Here is a 22,407-nt window from a genome sequence, read left to right on the forward strand (position 1 = left end):
ATTAGTATATAGTAGCCCGTACGCAAAATGCCCCTACGAAAATTTAATTTGAATCAATTAAAATTGTATTAAGCAAAACACATTGGAAGTTAACATTCATTAAATTGTCTTCCGCGGAATAATTCTCTGATAGTTTCTGATTAATGCTTTTCAACTCATCAACTTCCAAAAAAATTCAATTTCGTCTTGTCGATCAATATTGTAAACCGCAATTTTGCCATATAATTGACACGTCAGTATGAAGTGTTATGGTGTACAAAAGCGACTGCGCGGATCGGAATGTTAATCCCGCTCTCGGACGACACGAGCTCGCTTTAAATTAAACAACTTGCCGCAACGGGACGGGCACGAATTCCATCGAGTTACTTCTTGTTCTACGTTTTGCACTCGAGAATCGCGATTGTCCGCGCTATATCGAAGAGGAAATTAGTCATGCATACGTCGACCAATCGGGACGATACGATCGAGAGTGAAATGAATTTCTACAACCTGTCTTTCGGGAGAAATTACTCTGCTCTTTTTTGCATTCAACCGGCTACCGCATAGCGTTTCGATTTTTAATTTCGTGGAAAGCGGGTGTATTGCACGCATTTAGATGGGAGCGATTATTACCGGCGAATAACAGTTGCATCGCATACACGCATACATGCACGACACTGTGAAAATATGCATAAATAATGTGGATACGGCGGCGCGCGGAGGTGCGTATACTCGTACACTTGCAGGTATTAACTCAACGCGTCATTTATGTTGGACAGAATTCAGTTGGCCGTTTATACAGTGGAATGCCGCATAGCCGCGGGTTAGTTTTCCGCAGTATAAATAACAATCTAGCGGCATATAGACTATTAAGAGAACTATCGAGGCTGAAACATTATTTTTATTCTTCGACGAATTGCTGATATCCATCATATTTACTGGCCTCACTGAAAGCTAAACTTCTCGGTTGTCGACGTATATATGAGGTTCAAGAAAATAAAATAATAGAAAGAAAGGGAAAAGGAAGAGAGACACGAACATAATGATTTTTCACTTTGAAACGTTGCGAAATTTGTAACAGAAGTATTTATTTCACGATTATAAAGTACTATCGAAAATGTTAAACATGTACATATATTGTAAATATAAAAAATAATTTTCCAATTATTATTTGAATATGATCTCATTTAAACGTGAAATATATGTTTTACTGTGATGAAAAAACAAAATAAGTCGGATCTCCAAAAACTCAGATGCAGACTCAACGTGAAACATCCAACCAATTTGTCTCGACGTCCGCGTGTTAATTAGAAACCAGTTTCTAGCACACGCGTGCTGTCGTTTGCGTATTTTCAACGATGCAAATCTCGTAGCTCAGTATATGCCGACGAGAGAGAGAGAGAGAGAGAGAGAGAGAGAGAAGGCATATCGGTTCGTGCGCACACTTGCTCACATATACGCGTGATATTCCCGCTACCTGGATTTTCTTCTCCGCCAACTTATACGGGCAAAGTTTGGTTTACAGATCGGTGAAATTGAAAGAGAAATAAAACAAACGTAGCGGCCGCAGCGAGTCGCGCGCGCACTGGATTGGAGGTGGTTTTTGTAGTACGTAGTTGAATACGGCACGTCACCGGCCGCACAATGCTTCCGGCGGACAAAAGCTCGCGACAAAGCAGGCGAACGCCGATAAGAGGAAGCGGAGGCTGCGCGCCGGGGACGCCGCGTCGGGGTTTAGGGCCGGGTCTCCCGATTTCGGCTTGCAACGAGCGTAACCTATTTAAGCGCGATAACAGAGACCCGTTGTCGTTTTCGTTACGATCGCAAGAAGCCTCTTCCGTATCGCGAAGCTACTGTTCTCAGGTCGAGTTTATCCGCTGTCCGCATTTTTTCTCTTCCACTTTGTGCTTCTTGTCGGTGGAAGTTGCAGTTGCATTGAAAACCGAACCTGTACAACGTAGACGACTTCGAATTTCGATGCTGCAGGCATCGCTAGAAGAATCTCTGTGTACGACAGCTGAATCGTTTGTTTTTTTTTTGTATCTATAGAATCTTATATTTAATATCCGTTTATAATCTCATTTTTCTTTTCGAGACAGCCAGTTTCGAGACGATTTTTTTTCTCGGCGAACATAAAAGAAAGATCATCGTTCATCATACTTACAAGTCTATGTGCTCGAAATAAGTGGATTTGTTGTTTACTCTTTCAACAGGGAAAATAGCTCGCTAAAGAACTATATAGACGAGGAGTTATGTGCACTAATATGAAACTATTGCGTCACGTTATGGGGCATTCGAACAGTTTGAACGCGATGCGAAAAATATGTTCCGCGTGCGTGCCAGTCGGACTAGCAGCGCGTAATTTCATAAAATTTCCTAAAGCGATATAAACAAGGCTAAATTTACTTAGGTTCACGAGTATACCGGAGCATATATTTTACGACGTTGAGTTTATTTAGCATTAACACGATTTTAACAAGTCGCAGGCATATAATTCACAAACGTCACGCAAACGTAAAAATCTACCTACGCGTAGAGGAGAATATGCTGTGTGGTCTGTCCAAGAAGATTATTACGACTGAAAAGAACCTCAGTCGCGGATGCAAAATACATTTTTGCATCATTAGTGCATATATAATCACAGTATTTTGTCAAAACTTGTTTCTACGCATGATGACATATTTCTGGAAAAGAATGTCAGAAAGGTTTGATTATATGTCTGTATTAGGAAATATAAACGTTTAAAACATCTCCGTTTTTTCCGAAAGAACGTTCAAAGATAATCGACTTGAAAATGTCTTAACAAAAAATTATTATTATATAGATTTAATATTGTAAACGTAAAATTATTATTATTTTTTACTTGTTAGAAATTTCTCTTTTTTGCAACTATAAATACCTACATATAAAAATTCTTAATGGTATTTTGATAAGTTCGTGCGCAAGCGGTATACATATCATCTTTACGTTTTTGTCATATGGCAGTATAGTGGGAGGAAAGCGTACCACTTTGTCGAAAGTTGCCGGTGCGCGGCAATCCTTTAACCACCCTTTCGCAATTCCTTGCGGGGGTACGTTTTTGCACCCTCTCATTCTCCCTTTACCTTCGCCTCGAGCGATTTTAAGCGGTTTCCCGCGGCGAGAGCAACGCTTTCTCATTTCTATGGTTCGCTGCTGATGAAAGATAAGTCTCGATATTTCATGTTGAATCGAGGCGTTCCATAGTTTATTTACCTCCGATATACGCGAGAAATCGACGACATTGATTGCTGAACCGATCTTTCGAAGAAATTTCTTCAACTATGTATCTTTCAGGCCAAGTCGCGCCGTTTTCGTCTTTCGAAAATCGTTGGATCGCTTCTCTCTCTCTCTCTTTCTCTCTCTCTCATTTCCTCAATCTACTAAATTTTCAACCGCGATTTGATTATTTCAAGCATTGATCTAGGTGACCGGATAAATGTTTTACGTGAAACGTGATTGATGTCGGCGCCCAGAGTCGACAATCTCTTGTCAATATTTAACATCAATCGTATCGCGTCGCAGTAAATATATCGTCCCTTTATTGGAAACAAGATCATGTGTACGAAAGTGAGAGAGAAAAAGGAAAAATCCAGATTGCGTAATAGTCTATTGGTTTAATTTAAAAAAAAAATCTTCTCTTTTTTTATTTTTCCTATTAATGTCATTTAATATATTTTGTTTCTAGATATTAGTTAGATATGTTTTAATTGCAAACTCATACTGCATATTTTAAATTCGCTTATTTTAAAAACATAAAATCGTACATGCATACATAAACATTTAAATTGATATTTGGATTGTAATAATAATTTAAAAAGATGTACTTGAATGTATACAGTTTATTAGTTAAATTTTAAAATATGCATTGCTTTTCGAAACATTTGCTTGTATTATAAATATTATTATTCTAAATAATGTTTAAATTGAGTGAGTTAAGATTTAAAAAATACTGTGTAATGGACAATCCATGTAATCTTTATTATACAATTAATTAATATTGAAATATTTTCTTTTTCAATCCTTGAATATTATGAAATCAAATTGTGTCAATCAGAATTATTTTATATTAGACGGGAAAGAGATAAATCTCAATTTTTCTTTTCAAAGAAATAACTGAAGTTATTGCGAATATTTTAACTAAAATTGATTATATTTATTATTTACAATTGTGATTTATAATAACGAACGATTTATTGCGTCTGTGCATACACAATTAATTACGTCAATGCAATCTTTTTTAAATTTATATTATTGTGAAGATAAACTATTTTTTATTTAAATTTTAAAACATACATTATGATTACATGAAAAAATATATAATTAGAATATCATTGCATATTACTTTATTACTCTGTTATTTTGTCATAATTTTTATAATGAAACATGAAAATATTTATGTAACACTACAAACCGGTAAATATTTGAAATCTTTATAGAGCCTTTTAACAATGTATTAAATGCATAGTAAATCTAGTCATGGAGAAAATCAGTCTCGTTTACGCGGCAGCCATGAAAGATTGTTCGAGGAGACAGTCGTGCTTAGTGAGAGACGCTTAAGATGAAATATGAAACTCCACTTCCGACGGAGAAACATACCGCTGCGCCGTCAACCCTCTTAAATAGATACACGCTCATCTCTTTCGCAGAGATTAAGACCGAATTTATAACAGATTTCCCAATTACTCTTATTCACTTTTCATCGCACGAATGTGGTACACATACCAATATCACCCTCGTTATGTAATTTCAATTCAATTTTCAATGTATTTTGTGAACTGTTGAATTTTACGACAACGATAAAATGAAATTCCTTAAAGCTCTATTGCGATTCATCACGTTTCGCGACCGGCAAATTATGTTCTCGTTAGACAAATAATATTTAACATAACTCGTACGTGCGAGATTCGCGAGTTTCATGAGTTAATCGTGAGGGTGACTATAATGGCACTGGTCGTTCGTGTTTGCTATATTGAGTAGTACAATATATTCTGTTCACTCTCACATTTCTACAGTGTCCATATACGATAATACAACAGCTTATAATTAAATCTATCCTTTGCTCTTTCCTTTCCTTCTTTTGTTTCCGCGAAGAATACACTTTATATGTCTGTACATTTCGTTGAATATCTTTGAATGCACGACTGTCGGATGCCAAGATATAACGCACTTCCGAAAACAGCAAAAGCCAGCCCCGAGTTAATCAGTATTTTATGTAGATTACAATGTATTATTCTTCCGTTTTCATATTTATATGATATTTAGGCAATATAATATTCACTCGGCTAATTTCTCCTTACTATCGACAAGAAAAAGAACAAACATCTAATTCTCGAATACTATTTTATATCCGATTCAGTACGTTAACAGTTTTAATGTTTACTAAATATGAAAGTACGTAATTTTTAGCGATTTAAACATTTTTTTTGGAGAATATAACAGCTTTGTTATCGATATCATTACCGTTTGAATAAACTGTTTGTTTTACGCATTCAGAAATGTTAGATACTTGTAATTTTGCTTCATGCATATCCACATGTTGAATTTTAAGTCATGAAGATACAATATTACTATCATATTTAATTATTACAGTTTACTTGAATCTTTTCCATAAATCTGTTGAATGTTATAGGCATTACTCTCATGCAATACAATTACAACGTCAATGAATGTATTGAATCGCTGCGAAGATCCGATATTTCTCCGAAATGTAACGGATAATACAAGCGCTTGCTCTTTAATAATTCAGAAGATAGCTTCTTGGTGAAGGATGCAGTGTGTTTGCTTCATATCTCAATTGCTATTGTATCTTATAAAATACGTTGATTAGAGAGATTATATAATATATTTCTAATTGCTATATTATTCATCTATTTTTGCATTTAATTTATAATGCAAGATTCCAAACAGTCCAAAATCGGACGATAATATTGCGATAATAAGATAATTAAAATTACCTTGCGTTGATATGCAAGATGATTTTAAAGCTACTACGAATAACAACGCAGCGTGAAAGTTTGTGAAAAGTTAAGTAATGACAACACTGGCCGATTTGCTTCGAACAATAGTTTTTACAAAGCGGTTTAAAGCATGTCTAATTATAAGACGTGATTGAGCGGTCATCTGCGAATAATCAGCGAATGCTGATATTATTATGTGCAGTTTACGAGGAAGCGACTGCTTTTAACTGACACTCTTTGTGATTGGCCACGCTTTAAAATCCATGTCGCTAAAAAGGATTCGCAATGAGGCATTACAGAATGAGAAATATCTTTATTTGTTTTTTTGAAATCCTGAAATAAAATACTACGTTTCACGAGTTAACGATCTTTTTTTTATATTGCTAGTTTTTAAAAACAAGAGTATTTATCCTTATTGCTTCTAAATTTGCATTGTATAGCTTAATAGATGTTTCCCTCTTTTTACGCTTATCAAAAATACACAATGCTCACACTTTTCTATCTCGAGTACGCTTTTGACCGATTTCACAGCTGTCCATACTCATTTGCCAGTTCTAAATGAGCTCTTTTATAGAACGGCCGAATGTTGAATGTTGAATGTTTAATGATGCGAAATTAATACGATTGGATGACGCGAAGATTAATATGAGGAACTGTATAATCTCATTAAAAAAAAAACGGTTCTTTAAACATTTTATTTTTAACTAAAGCATACACAAATTTCTTTATATTGTAACTTCCACAAAATATCGATAAAAAAATTAAATTTCGAAATTGGCACTTGACAAATTTTCTTCATCTTAGAAAAACAAGTTTCTCGATCGCGATGTCACACGTTTCCAAATTCGTGTCATCTAGAATTTCGATGATGCACGTTCTTCGCTACCTTTGTTTTACTTTGGAAGTTTATTTCTTCTGTCGTTTCTCTTTGGAAGGTACTTATCTACTTGCATAATATTTACGTAAAGATAGAAACTCGTGGAAGATTAAAGCCTTTGGCGCATAGCGCTGGTCGGGCTGCCGATGTAAAATTTATCTTAAGAGTATTAGCGGTAGTAGTAGCTAAGAGATAGGCGCCGATGCTCTTCTTGCCACGGCGCGACTCGTCTCGCGATATTTAACCTCAGTAATATCGAACGAGGTTGTTTTATCCGACGCGCGCACGAAGCGAGAGAGAACGGCGACGTGACATTTTGTCGCTGCTGCACGGTCGAATCGATCGTCACGCTTGCCTTTGTTTGACTTAATTACCACAGTGATAGATCGGTAGATAGGCACCGCACGTCCGACCGTCGCGCGTCGCCGACAATCGAGCTCCAGCCGAAGGGTGGCTTGAGCTTGGTTCGGCTGAGATTCCGTCGAAGCAGACTTGACACGAACGTTCGAAATTATCGAGCATGGACAGTAGATTGATAGAACGATAAAAACGTTTTTATATATATATATATAAAAACATATATATATATATAAAAGCATATATATATATATATAATAATTATTTATAATATTATAATGATGTATATATATCTATATATATTTTTATATCTGTTATATTATTATATTTATATTCTATTCAGTATTACGGTTATTTTATATAATAATGATTTCCAAAAACTAATGGTTTTATATTTGCCATTACATTTTTGTTGCACAAAATAGAATGGCTTCTCACTATTATTGTGGATTTTTAATCCAATGAGTTTTTTTTTCGATGAAATTTATGGTTTAAAGAAAAAGAAATTTAAGTTAAAAACAAATCAGAAATAAGCATTAATAAATTTGCAATCTTTTTCTATGCAGATATAAGCCAAAAATATTTATTTTTATTTTTTAACGGTTTTTTTTTACTAGAGATGACGTTTACGTCTATACATTATAAAATGACCCAGAACAGATTACCTTTCACCTATGGATTCTTTAAACAGTGTAGAATCGATCTTTCTCTTTAGCAAAAATGTCTAGAGAGGTTATCAGTTATTGAGATTTTCAACTTTTAATATATTAAATAAATTTTATAATTTTAGAAATCTAATTTCTTCAATATCTTTTTCAAATTAACAATGTATTAAGATTTTATTATTTGTCTGTGCGCACTTTTGGAGTCTTATTTTTAATTATTTAATTTAAGAATTATTTATCTCTTGATATTTCTATATATTGTACGAAAATTTTAAACGGATTAAAGATTTGTGAAAAGAAAAAAAAGCCGAAATTTGAAACATCAGACAAGAATATAAACCTAAATAATCGAAAATATAATTATTATATAATAGAAATATACAATAAAGTGAAAAATTTAGTTTTAAAACCTAAAAATATGGTAAATAGACATATTTCTAAATTATAAAGTATAAATTTAATATTTAAGAGAAGGAAAGAGATACATATTTAGCTTTTATTTATATGAAAGTGAAGACAAATCTTGGAAGTCAGAATTAAACTTTCAAATTAAAATATTAGTTAACAAGTTAAATAAGTTTTCCTTATTTTAAATTATATTATGTTTCTTCTTATTAAACTTTCTTACTAAATTATTATATATAAATATTTACCTTATTATAAAAACTAAGTGGAAAAAGTGGAATATTTCAGTGAGTATTCATCATCCTTTGTGTGATGTCATAATATTTTATCTTTGCATGAATGAGACATCTAAAGCTTCTTATTACATATCGATATAGTTCAATGTCGAATTATAAGCACATATTAGAGAAATAGCAAGGAATTCGTTCACATTGTGACCGCTTTAGATCACACGGAATAAATTACATCCGCTATTCGATCAGCGTTAAGCTCTTTGCCGTTAAGAAGGTATCGATTGCGTAAAAATGTGCCAAGTAGAATAACCGTAGGATAGAGGTGGCGATGGTGCAGGTGGTGGTTCGCTGAGTAATGCCGGCCGCGCGTATAATAAGCCAATATAAATGCAAATGTCCGTGGGAGTAGGTATATATTTTGTATTTAGTGGCTTAAGTGAAATAACACGGCGAAATTATGTGGAGCTATATTATTAAAGTAAAATTACAACGCAAATAAAGGCCCGTTACCTATGTGCGACACACGAATTGTACACATGCGTATACACACACAATTTGTATGCATTCGACTTGAATATGAATTACATTAAGCTTGACCCCATTTTACTATTTCGCAAAATGTCTTTTCGTATTATCATATCGTTTTATTGCACCGACATTTTTTTACTTTATCGATGTTTTTATATTGAATACGTGAAATATCTTTAACACGTCTCGCATCGTATATTCACACATTCAAAGATTTATTCAGGGAGATAAAATTTCCGCTATGATTATAGAAAGTTGTTAAATTTTTTAAAAATTATGTATTTGCATTTACGTTTTATAGCTTATATATGCATATTATATGTACGCATTGAACAAAATAATAACTTTATTGAACATATTTGAATACAAAATACAGATATAATTTTGGTTATGCTATATAACAAAGCATAAATTATTTATTTTCCAAATTTCATTCAACATCATCTTCATGAAAAACAAGTAGCTTGAGACGGAAAAAGAAGAAAGAGGAAGAAACAGAGAGAACGTGGAAGTACAAAGTAACCAAAGTAACTGTGAACCAACGAAACTTTTCGTACAACGTTAGAAGTAACGATGCACGTCGTAGACTCGTGTTCGTAACAGATCGACCTCGTGTTTAACAATTGGAATCGACTCACGACTGTCCTATCGCGTTTGTGTTTCCTTTTGCACGCATGTCTTGATCTTTAACTATACAACCATGTTAGTTTTATTTTTTATCAGATAGTTGAGAATTGGAAAACTAATATTTTTACTTTTTTTTATTAACTTAAGTAATTCAAAAATAATTTATGATTTTTATATCGAATTTGTCTCAACATGAATAATTGACCATTAAAATATTGACAAAAAATGCATTTTATTTAAAAAAAACGACGATTCTAATTTAATATTTGTTTTTAGAGGAATCATCTTTTTATTACGGGATTCCCGGCTTTTATATCAATCTAAAAATTACGAATGCGATAACAAGAATTTCTCTTGTTGAAAAAGGATACGAAGAACACATTGCACAGTCTTCTAAAGGTTGCTTTGTTTAACGATCGATTGCCGATCACTGATTTAAAGTCAGTCGATAGTGAGCCGTAAATCGAAGTCTTGCGATCGCGTGTTCTGTTTTCAACAGTGGAGATCCACTGTCACGTGATGAAAATTAAACGAAATCGGAACATAGCCCGATCGATCACCGGCCAAACATTGATAGAGGAAGCAGAGTTGTCGATAAGCATCGACCAGTCAAGGAAATTGATTCGAGTCAATGCGGGCCGAGATTCGTAAGCCACGAGCCGATATCAATATACGTTTCGAAAACGACTCGACTCGTCGAGGAGTCAATTTCGTTTATCCATGCCACGGTCCGGGTCTTCGTGCTATCTGTATACAATACATAGGGTGTTGCTGAATTACTGATGAACGTTATACGGATTATGAATCTTTTTATATCAATTATTCTTAAAAAAGACTTCGATAAATCTACAATTTTTAAAGAATTATTGGAGAATTGGAAAACAGATATTAACTATTTTCGATATGTTCAATGAGAAAAGATTTCTTTTGCATCATCGAATATTCATTGTTTTGAAAGAACTATAAATATATTATGATATTAATTGTTATACATATATTATTCAATTTCATGATCTATATAAATATATTATGTGATATATAGCATTAAAATAATTCTCATTATCGCTTCACAGATTGATGAAAAATTTATAATATATGTTCAAGAATTTGTGTTTAATATATATACGAGTAGCTGGAAGTGCTTCCGGTAATCCTAGGACACCTTGTATATTTTTGAGGTAAGGATCGATCCTTATCTGCATCAGTCGCGTGCCGATGAGAGGCGGTGACGATGCTCGAGAATAAGAAATTACGTCGTAAGAGCTGGCGCGTGCCAAACTCACCCTCCGCTATAAACCATGATTACAATACATGTACATCTATGCATATGTATGTAGTAGGCAAAGTGCAATCGTAGCTAGGAACTGCATCCATATGCATCGCGAGATCGTAAAGAACAACGCTGTCGAAATTAAGGTAACGTACACCAACGTAGATGAAAGTACGTTCGCCTTGCAAATGAGTTTATTGAACGTTTTCTTGGATTTTACTTGATAATAATCAAGGTTTAATGATAGGTAGAATTATATTGTCTTATCGTTAGAGAATTGTATTCATGGAAGCAATCTTAGGACTGAGGAACCCTGCAGATAGCTTTATCAACCACAAACTCTGGCGTAGATAAGCGGTTAACGACAAACATCGCAGTGATTGTTTATCGATTTTAGCCAATCTCGAATGTATTGTAAAATAACACGAATTTTCTTATAAAGTCAAAATCGATCATGCGATGATTTTAGAATCATATTTAACTTACATGAGAAAACACATATAAAATGAGTTGTCTTAAATTATAGGAAGAAATTTATTTGAATTTTTTTTATTTTTGTCCAAATAAATCACAGATTTTTTAAGGAGTACCGAAATACTGTGAGACGAAGATACCAGATTCATGGAAGGCCAATTATTAATTATTTATATAAGAATTAATAATTTTAAGTGTTATTAATTGTGTCGAACTAATTATAAATTTTAGCTAACAGATGTACATATATATACGTAACATAAATTGCACAAGAATTATCTTTTCGATAAAAGAAATTGAGAATCGGTGAAATCCAACCGAACGATAAAGAAATTATTGGTTGACTGATAGCTCTGAAATTCAATCACATAAATCCACTCGCTGTTCTATATATGCGTATAAACGCTTCAATACCGCATCTTTGTGGAAAATTGATTCATAAAATGCATCCTATTGGAATTAATACAAATTGACCGCTAAAAACGCAAAAAGTAACGCGAGTGCTTTAAAGCCTGGCAAATAGAGAAAATATTCCTATCTCGTCACTACGATGTTCATGCAGACTAATGATGAAAAGTTTTTTATTTTACGAAATGATTTATTTGATTATTCATTATTTTGATAAACATATTTTGCGCGATATGTTCAAGTATCTTTATATTTAAAATGAGTGATTTTTCATTGAAAGAACACATTTTTCTGCATATATAAATCTTTCTTTCTCGAGAACAATAAATTTGATCTGGAACTAAAAAAAATTTAAAATTCTGCTAAGCCATCGAGTCGCAGAAAGCCGATTAGAACTGGAAGAATTTCTCTGCTTACGGTTAGTTTTTTTTTTTTTTAATTGCAATTGTAAATGCGTTACGTCAAGCTGTGCAAAAAAATAGCTATTTCTTTTACCGGTGGCAGTTATATGCATTGCAAGTAGGATTACTCTTGAGCTCTTATAGATCTCAACGACGACAGTCTGCTTCCGCTCTTACGAATATAGAGAGCAGATCAGTGTCGAACGAGAATGCTATCCGACCCGATTAACGTATCGGAAAACTCATCCGCGCGATCTCACGTATTCGATGATACGGACTTTAAGCCTTTGCTATGGCGATTCTGAATGCTATTTGAACTCTACTTCTTTCGTCTTTTTCATTCATACATACCGTTACATTTCGCATTTCATACATATCGAAATTTCATAACGTTACTTCTAACGTCTATTGAATACATTTTGCATAAAGATATTTTATCATAGATTAATTAAAAGAACAAAAAGAAGCACTATTAAATCATAAATATATACATATAGTTTATTATTTTATACTGCAAATTTCTATTATATTCAATTTTTCTTATTGTCCTTCGAAAATAAAATAAAAAAAAATGTAAAGAGGTTTTGTAAAAAATTTTTATTCTTGAAGAATCCTCGAAGTCGTATAGGGTAGATAAAAAAGATCAGAGAACACTCTCCTACTTTTCGCTTCCTTATCTTTCTTCCCTATTCCCGGTACATGCCATAATGCGGTCGCATACGTAAGTGAAAAAACATAACGCGGAATATCTAGGGGAAGAAGCGCTCTGTCGGCTGCGTGTGAAGGGGTTTGGATACGATGGTCGTAGATAGGTGGATAGGGAAGAAAGGGTCGTGAAACGGTGTGGTGGAGTGTCGATGGTATTCTGCAATGAGAAAGAGAGATAGAGAGAGGGGGGTGGAAAATCGAGTGAAGAGCCGCTGCCGCTGCTGCCACAAAGTAGGCGCGGCGCTTTATCGTCAACTAAAGGCTAAGAGAAGCTCTACCTTTCAGTCTTTTACACGTGCTTCCTGGATATCTTCTCTGCATACTTGCTACACCCCTCTCTAACCCCCCTCCCCCCGCCCCCCCTTCGCTTATCGTAACAAGTTCTTCTGTCGACGAGATGCAGCCGATGTGTCGTCGTTATATCGCGCGTTCCCGCTGCGAATACTGGCGTGAATTCCATGAAGTGTCCCCGACTTATTCAGCCACCTTTTATCTACTCTACCGGATCATTTGATTAGTTTAGACTCGACCCGAGCAAAGAGATTAAAAAAAGACGCTAGAGTAGCTTTTTAGCTTAAGCGATCGAGAATCAAGCTTTTCTGAAAATAAACCTTAAAGATGCAAATAATGAAGCTTTAACTTTAGTTGGTTCTGAATAAAATTATATTAATAGATCTGTATCTTTGAGATGAGTAGTTTTAGCTGTTTGATGTTGAGAACTTGAAAAATCTGCGACAACGATGTGTTTAATGAGAGAAAAATTGCTTTAAATTTTATTTTAGAGATCCATAAACGAAATGGCTCAACAGTTTTGGATTAATCTACACATTATCGATTAATGCTCGCACGTAAAGCTGTGCACATGCGAATAATGTATACACGAATGGTTCATTCGCGAACGTGAGAACGTAATAGGAAGATTGTAGCATGATGCGTGAAGCTCGACGCGTATTATGATTCAGTTGCATGATTGATCGATTCACGGGAAGAACATATCTTCTATAAATACTTTATAGGAAATTCATGCTTATACTGAAAATATTACTTGCTCAGATATATATTAAGTATATATTTTTTTACAAAGACAAAACAATTTGTTAATGTTAGCCAGGAAATACATTATGTAATTAATCATTTTTTCTCTTAACTATAGATTTTATTTTATCATAATTTTTAAATTATAAGAATATCATATTATATTTTTCACGATTTTTTTTCTATTCCTTTTGTTATAGAGACTTAACAAAACGTCTCTTTTTGTTACAGGTGAGGTGATTGGCCAGCGGTTTCTGGGCAATGAAAGCCATGTGGAACACTTCAAGCTCCTTGAACGTGCGACAACCTCTATCCTGATTGGTGCCAGGTAATTGTTACGTGATTCGATTCTTCGTCGCGTCGTCCCCTCGTGCTACTCATGGGGGCTTACATAAATGAGATAGTCATCGGCTAGACTCCGCTCATTGGTGCCACGAGCCCCAAGTGGCCGACGGGCCGAGTCATTCATTCGATTACGCATCAGCAGCGGGTGACGCAGCATCACGCGTATTAGTAGCAAACAGAGATGCGGTTTACGCGCAACGTGCACTATTCATTTGTATTCAAAGGCCAAAGACAGCATGCGGCATACCGGGTGTACCAGACTACGCTCTTCTACTACGAATTTCTTGACCAATTTCCAGATTCAACTTAATGAAGATGGGATATAATTTTCTTAAACAGTCTTTTAACATTATGCATCTTGTTGAGAGTAAGCTTCAAAGTAATATTCCGTTAAAGATTATTTGAAATTAAGTGCAGAATATGATTCTACTTACTTTTTAAAATTCTTAATATTTAATTTTCGAAAAGCCCTTTATTTTCGGCTGCTTATAACTTAGATGCTATCGGTCTCTTGACTTTTTTTTGTTAAGAAAAGTCGATTCTCCAAATTGGCCAAAGAACTTGTAAAAGGAAAGTGGGTTTTTGAGACATCTTGTTATCCGCAAGCGATTCAATCGATAGGAAGCACAAAGGGAGAAATAGTTCCCATTCAAAAATTTATTTCGTATTTCAGAGAGCGACGATCATCGTTTGCTATTCTAGTTATGCATATGTATACACACACATACACATATGTGTATATAACACTTTTCTATTATTTAATATTATTTTATCAATTTGCTCAGTTACGCGCTGTTAAAATGATGAGCTGAAGATCAATAGCGTATCTCTTTGCGGCATCTGATACAAATATATTGGTTAATGGAAATTTGATACGGATCAAAAAATAATTTAATTTTTTCCCGATCGTGCTCTCCGCCAACAGTCAGCGCAACGTTTCTGAGTCGTAAAATCAATTACATCCGAGATATATAGCATGGATCTTTTTACGGTTCCAATTTTGTCTTTGCAGTTTTTCCGCTTGATTTATCTTTTGCACTCTCATTCCCTCCGCACATGCAAGATTTAGAAGTCACCCGAAAACAGTTTTTATATTCGTCGAAAGAATTTCCACGATTTATCTTTTAAATATATCGCGTTCTTCGTGCATCATTTTTGCTGTTTTACTCATAATTGCCGATGCTTACTCACGCTTCAATCCGAGTTGTCGACACGGAGACGCACGAAGCGCAGAGATTACAGGGTACGATTTATGGGTAGGATTTAACGCTCTCGTTTCGTTTTGCAGGAACGCCATTTACAACATAAGTCTGCACGACCTAACGGAGATCGCCGACCAGGTGAGTACAACGCTAATATAACCGTTTCCAATATCTAGTACTCGGCAAGGAATGATTTAAATTGGAGGTCCGACAAAAAGAGATTTAAATAATCTTTTCTCCATTCTTGTCCATTCGGTTGTCATATTTCGAAAATCGTCAGAGCTTTTCATAAACTTGAAAATGCCAACAATTTATTGTTATATGAGTCCTCTTCACGATTAGTCGCTTCAATTAGTCGTACGGAGCCTATCATATGTATATACTTCTCAAGACAGTGCAGGGTCAGAAGTCACAAAAGATATTGATCTCAGTAGCTCGCGAAACTACGAGGAATTGGTACTCAGGAGAGCCCGCAGAAAGTAGAAGGGAGTTAGCGCGAACGATGGAGAATCTTGACTTGGCAGAGGTTTTCCAAGGCGTAACGTAGCGAGAAAAGATCGATCTGAGACAGCCTCTCTCGGCCAATAACACCCCCGCCTAGAATAGAATCGTAAAAGTCACTCGTGCTCCGGCTTGCCCTTAAGGCTCGCACCGTATCGCGACCGACCGCCGCGCCCCGCCGCGATCGATTTCGATTTGAAGGATTTAGCGGGTAATGGAAGGTAGCGGGAAAGAGGCCGTGAAACTCGACCGATATCGCCATATCGGGTCGATGCAGCTACTTTTGGAGGAAAAAAGCGTTTCCGGTCCAATCATCGTTCTTTCGAATAATCTTTCTTTCGCGGATGATAAACCGCAGTTTGATTCTCATAGCAGGTAAACGGAAGATTTGTTGAGTTGCAATTTTCAAGGATTGAATTTGAAATTTTTAAACTGATAGTTACTCTTTTACAAATGTATAAGTAAATATATGCATGCTAATATACACTAATCAAAATTATATTTTTTGAAAACTAAGCCAATCACAAAGATTTATTCCATACTTGATATTTAGTTTTTCTTTTTTATGAGAAATTATTTCTTTGAAAGCGGTATCAAGATTTATTTGGTATCTTCTGTATAGTTCGCGGAATAATCGTGTTACTATTTGTTCAATAAATTATTTGCAAATGAAAGAAAAAGAGAGGGAAAAGCGACAAATTTTTTTCTCCCGAAATAATTTTTCTCTCTAAAAATACATATAGTATATGCAGAATGTGTTTATAGAAGGATAGATTAATTGTCAATTTGTGATAACGTAATATCGATAAATGAAATTAGACGAATTGTATTGTGATTTATGTGGGATACCCCAGCGAAAATGTGAACGATACCGTTGAATCTACTCTTTCCATTCGCATTCATTTGCGCATATTTTCAGTATAGAAATGCTGACAGCTTCGTTTACGGTTATCGTAAGCATTAAAAAATTTGAATAAAAGATAATAATATATCGAGCATTACATCGGCAACCAATTTACTGTAAATTGAAAAGGGTACGTAAAATTCAACATTAAATTGTTATGAGAGAAATTTGCATATTATAACAAGATATACTCGGAACACATGATATATCCTCATATCAGTATTGTGTCTACGTGCGCAATATGTTAATCAATCGTGCATAATTAAAAATCAATTAGAGAATATTAAATTATAGTTACAACTGCGCCAATATCAAGAAAGGAGTGTGGATGAATAAATACGCGCTCTCCATTATGGTTGAGCACTTTATCAGAATTGTAATTGATAATTAAATTACGATTTTAATTATTGTTTGCTATTTGAAAGCAATTATAACTCCTTCATAAGGCATCTTAGAATCTTATTATTTATTATTGAAATGTTTACTGAAACGATATACGATATGTGTTAAATTGACATTTATACTTGTGATTTGTATATATCTGCTTTTGACAGATCCAATTTTCAGGACTAATAATAAACGGTCTAGCGCAATAAGTTATTTGATACCGTATAAAATCGTTATCGAACCTGTAATCATATTTTTACTTAAAACGGGAACAGTTCTTTTATTGTACTTTTATATTGGACTTTAGACATGTGGATGAGCTATATGTTGATTGTACTAAATAACTCATTAAAGCGTCTGAAATCTCGTTTTTAATCGCATCAATCAATTTTTCTCATCAGCGTCTGCTAGTGTTCGTCTACTTGAAGTGTCTGCCAATAAAAATACATTTTTGTGGGAACTACATGCAGATTTGTCGCCAATATTTAATAAAATTTTTGCAAATTTTTTAATACTTTATAATCTCTTAAACTTTATATTGTCCGAGAAATAATTCGTTTTTAGAGGCTAAATAATGAAAATTGAAATGAAGATAAATACTCACGGCAGAGAGTACAGTAAACTGGAGTTAAATAGTCAAGCATTTGACGTGATTTCAAAAGCGTGACGGCACGCCGCGCCTGGAAGACTGCCATTTCGATAAACAACAATTTTGCTCGACGCGCGGAACGTCATTCGCGCAAGAAAGACGTTGTTGACATCGTAATCCCTCCATGAAAGTTTTCCGCGGGGCTAATTGAGTCTGCAGCCGCTCCCGGCTGGCGTCGCAAGTTTAGTCGCTTGAGTGCTGCGCCAGCTCGAACGAAACGAGTGTTATTTCCGCCTACGATAGATAGACGAGATAATAGAAGATTCGATCCTTTTTTAGAGAGTGTCCTTTGTGCCAAGGATGCGATTTTTACAAAATTTATGTACTCAATTGATGAGACGATGCGATTAATCCAAAGTACGTCTTGTTACACATTGCTGCTCAATCTCGAAACGAGAAAATTAATACGATTATTCGTGGTTAATTTCTATCAGTCCTTATTTTTACTGATTGTTATAAAGGCTGTTATCCTAAACATCGATCAAATAATCTGATATCTGATAATCGCATGAACGATGAATGAAAAATTAATCAGCATCAAATTATCGCGGATGAATGACGTTTAATGCTTTAGCGTTGAAGTATTGAACGAAACGCGCGAAAATAGAAGTATTTTCTCACATTGTGAAACGTTAGCGATAGAACAGAAGTACCTCGCTAACAGATAGATTCCGCGGCGAGTAATTTGTTTCCATGATGATATTTAATACAGCGAACGTAAATTTCGGCCCAAAAGAGGGTGGCACACCTAATTTACCTGTACCAGTAATTTATGTTCTGCCGCGATATAAGTTTCGGTATTACCGCGCGGCGACGGGAGTATATACTATAAAGAAACTTGGATCATTCCGGAATAAAGGTTCGGCGCGTAAATTTATTCATGATTCATCTAACTTTGCCGTACTTTTTTTCCCTCGCTCGTGACTGTGAAAACCGTATCCCGAATGCCCGACTCGGCTAACAAATTTCAAACTAAACTAATACTTATCGGCCCCACCGATAGTGCATAATTTATGTCCGGTAGCTAACGCGCGCTCCGGCGGCGCGACGCGGGTGCGGCGCTTCACTTCTCGAATCAATATGATGATATCTTATTCGCGAGAGATGCGTTGATATTTATCGCGATACGCCGATTTATTTGTATTCTGATTACATATACGCTGCGTATGCGCGCTGAATTTTTACAATAAGGAAAACAAGTAAAATGTTTTTTATAAGAATAGCTATACGTGTGTAAATGCATATGGGATCGATACTCAAACGAAAAGGGAGAAAATTGAAAGAATTGAGATGAACCGATAACGCAGGGCGCGGAAACGCGCACATTTTTCGTATTCTTTGCTACTATTATTGTGGATGAAAATTTCGATGTATTAGTGCGAACGATTTGAAGCGAAATTGCAACGGCTGCAATTGTGAGTTGGAATAACCGAATATCTATTGAATCGTTCGGCTGTGAACGCGAACACCAATACTAGTAAAAATTGGAATAACATATCTAAGGAAAAATATCATGAAAGTAAACTAATCTAGAAATGTATGATTTTTTTAATAATGTGTAGATAATTAAAAATCTACATGTACTTGTTTGTCAACGATTTTATTAAATGCGCTGCATCCTGAATAAAAAACGGATATTTTTAAGTATGATTTTATTGCTAAAACTAAAAATTGGAAAGAATATAGTATTTATATATATCGTATTGCAAGCTTTTTTGTTATTTATAGCAATTAGTTGAAAGTAATATTTTATAATGATATAACAATATTCGACACATATGTATATGTACGTCGTTATTTCCTATATCATCTGAAATCTGTTTTACTTTTTGAACTTTTGGAAAATAGATGTGCAGTTTATTGTTCTGTAGCCGCGTAAACTTAAAATTTTAAAAAGAATTTATTTTACTCTATTTTTTCCATTATCACGTAATATCAGTTTTTCAATTTAAAGTATCTATTGTGTTTTTTTTTTGTGAAGAAAAATACATTTTTTATCGATGTATGCCGACGCGATACTTAGATTGTTCAAATAACTATTTCGATTCAATAGTCATACGTGAATATATCGACAACAATGAAAGATATTCTAACATTTAGAGCGAAAGTATTTTGCGGTATTTTACGAAAGTTGCATATTCAAAACTTTATAAATCCGTTTATTTTAATTTTTTATTTCACAAAAGACCAATCTGTGTATATCATATTTCACGGTATCAAAAATTTAACAATGTTTATGTTATTTTTTCTCAGAGTTACAAACTCTTAAATAATTTTCTTTGTATAACATTATTGTGTAGCGGGGAAAAATAAAAATAATATAATGCAAATGGTAAACACAAAGAAAGGTAATGAAGATACTATATAAAAATAATCTTATCGAATAAACAATGGGAGCGGTATATGTAGTAGCATCCGTGCTACGTTATTTAGCATATTTCTGTGAAAACGGCAATAATGTTTTTGCTGACATTTTATTTCTCCACAAAAATGAATCTTCCGCGTGATTCTTGTATTTATGCGTCACATTAAAAAAAGTCGGCGACAAAACAATAAACGTTTTGGAAATTCTCGCTATTTGCACGATCTTTTTCAGGCATGTCAAAATGGATACCGTTGAGCTGGTTCTTGTATAATCGCGCATGCAGTTCTACATAAAAAAAAATGTCAAAAACATTTGGAAACTTTTCATTTGCGTAGAACATTCGTGACACTTTGATGATACAAAATATGATATCTATCTGATATCGAATATCTTTGATAATCGATACTAATATTTTAACTTGGATGCGCAATTAGATATCAAAGATAAAATTTTTATTTTTAATTAATTAATTACGGTCATTATTTTTATTAATAATATTAATTAAATGCTTGATAAAATACATAATTGAAAAGATTATTGAAAAGATATTAACAGGCAAAATGATCATTTTAATATTAAACTAAATGTCCACGGTCTTTTATGAATAATTCCATTATGCAAAATGCTAAATACGAAAAATAATTTAAACAATACATTTCTTTATATGATAACGAAGTGTTTGTTACGATAATGTTAATACTGTATATACTATATATATGTAATGATTTATTGGGATAAGGATCTGCAATTAAATTAGACGTTTAATTCTTTTTTAAATATAATAAGACAATAACTTTCCATTAGGCAGATACGCACAAAACAAATCAGGTACGAATACATATAACAACTTGTATAATATATGTATATGCTATGTATTGTTCATGTCCGGTTACTCGGGTATCCGAGGAAATACTCGAGCACTGCGCGGTCATTCTCGCTATTACGCACAGTAAATCAATTTAGGTACGCGTTGATTATTTATATGAGCTTACCATGCCAACAATGTAACATATCAACGTAAAATGACCTCAGGAACCACGGAGCGTGACGATATCAAATATCGAAAATCGATTAAATCGAGCTCGTGACTTCGGTTACCCGAGTATGAACTTGAATAACGGGTACTCGCCATCTGAATATAGAAAATATCCTGTTGACACATAGTGACGACACTATTGTGCGCTGACGTATAATATAATATAAGTTTGAGAGAAGTTGTAATTATGATAATATCTTTTAAATTATGGACAGACAAATCTAAAACCATTTTTTTCTGCACTTCTTTCCTCTTTGATTTCTAAAGATAACGTTTCTTTCATTTTACCTTTCACGAATTTATCATTATAATGTCATGTATTCTGAGGGTTAAACGTTTCTGCCATTAGCGCAAACTGTTTTTGGTATGTGCAGCCTAATGCAGCTCGCGCCACGTTGCAAAGTCGACCAACTGCAGTCTCTTTCTCTCTCTCTCTCTCTCTCCCTCCCTCCCTCCTCCTCTCCTCTCCCCTCTCTGTCTCTATATTCTCCTCTCTGTCTCCCACTGTTTCTGTCTCTTTATGTATCTCACGCCGCTTCTCTCGTAATCGACTAGAATGAGAGAGGCAGCGGCGCAGAGCAGATCCGAAGTGCCGAGAGTGAGAGGCGGCTCTGACCGGTCATTCACTCGGGGATGGTCGCGTAAAAACTTGCCGCTCTACCTTCTACATGCTTCTCAACCGTGTGTACTTTATGCCCGCACACGGGCATATCCTACGTGCACATCCCACTACGGTAGCGAGACGGACGAACGCAGAGGCGCAGTACGAAGAAAGTGGAGACAGACAGATGCGTAGCGGGCCGGTTGTTCGCTCGCTCGAAGCATTCGTGCCTGCATTTCAGCCTGCGACAAATCGTCCCGCTCGAATTGCAACGTCGAACTGCGGCTCTGATCGCTCGACTTGGTCTCCCGTATGTCCAGCGTACCGTCTGGCGGCTCTTGATGGCCGTTGATAAAAAATGCGCCCGGATACCGTAAGAAACGATGCGCCTACATCCGCGCTGAATACACCGTTAACCCATTAAGAGCCGTAATCACGACACAAAGAATTTTAGAAGTTAAATCGTAATTGA

The 22,407-nt window shown here is 34.8% G+C and overlaps 1 protein-coding gene across 2 annotated transcripts in view; it reads left to right on the forward strand.

Annotated features, from left to right (window-relative positions):
• The window catches only part of LOC105450002 (semaphorin-1A-like), a 204,588-nt gene that overhangs the window by 101,050 nt on the left and 81,131 nt on the right, over positions 1 to 22,407 (forward strand). For both annotated transcript variants that reach the window (XM_011689537.1, XM_011689538.1), the window contains exons 3-4: positions 14,177 to 14,273; positions 15,579 to 15,630. In XM_011689537.1, coding sequence (XP_011687839.1) covers positions 14,177 to 14,273; positions 15,579 to 15,630 — 149 coding nt within the window. The remainder of the gene's footprint in view (positions 1 to 14,176; positions 14,274 to 15,578; positions 15,631 to 22,407) is intronic.

This window comes from Wasmannia auropunctata, unplaced genomic scaffold (genome assembly GCF_000956235.1).
Source record: "Wasmannia auropunctata unplaced genomic scaffold, wasmannia.A_1.0 LD336069.1, whole genome shotgun sequence".
In the NCBI taxonomy this organism is placed as follows: domain Eukaryota; kingdom Metazoa; phylum Arthropoda; class Insecta; order Hymenoptera; family Formicidae; genus Wasmannia; species Wasmannia auropunctata.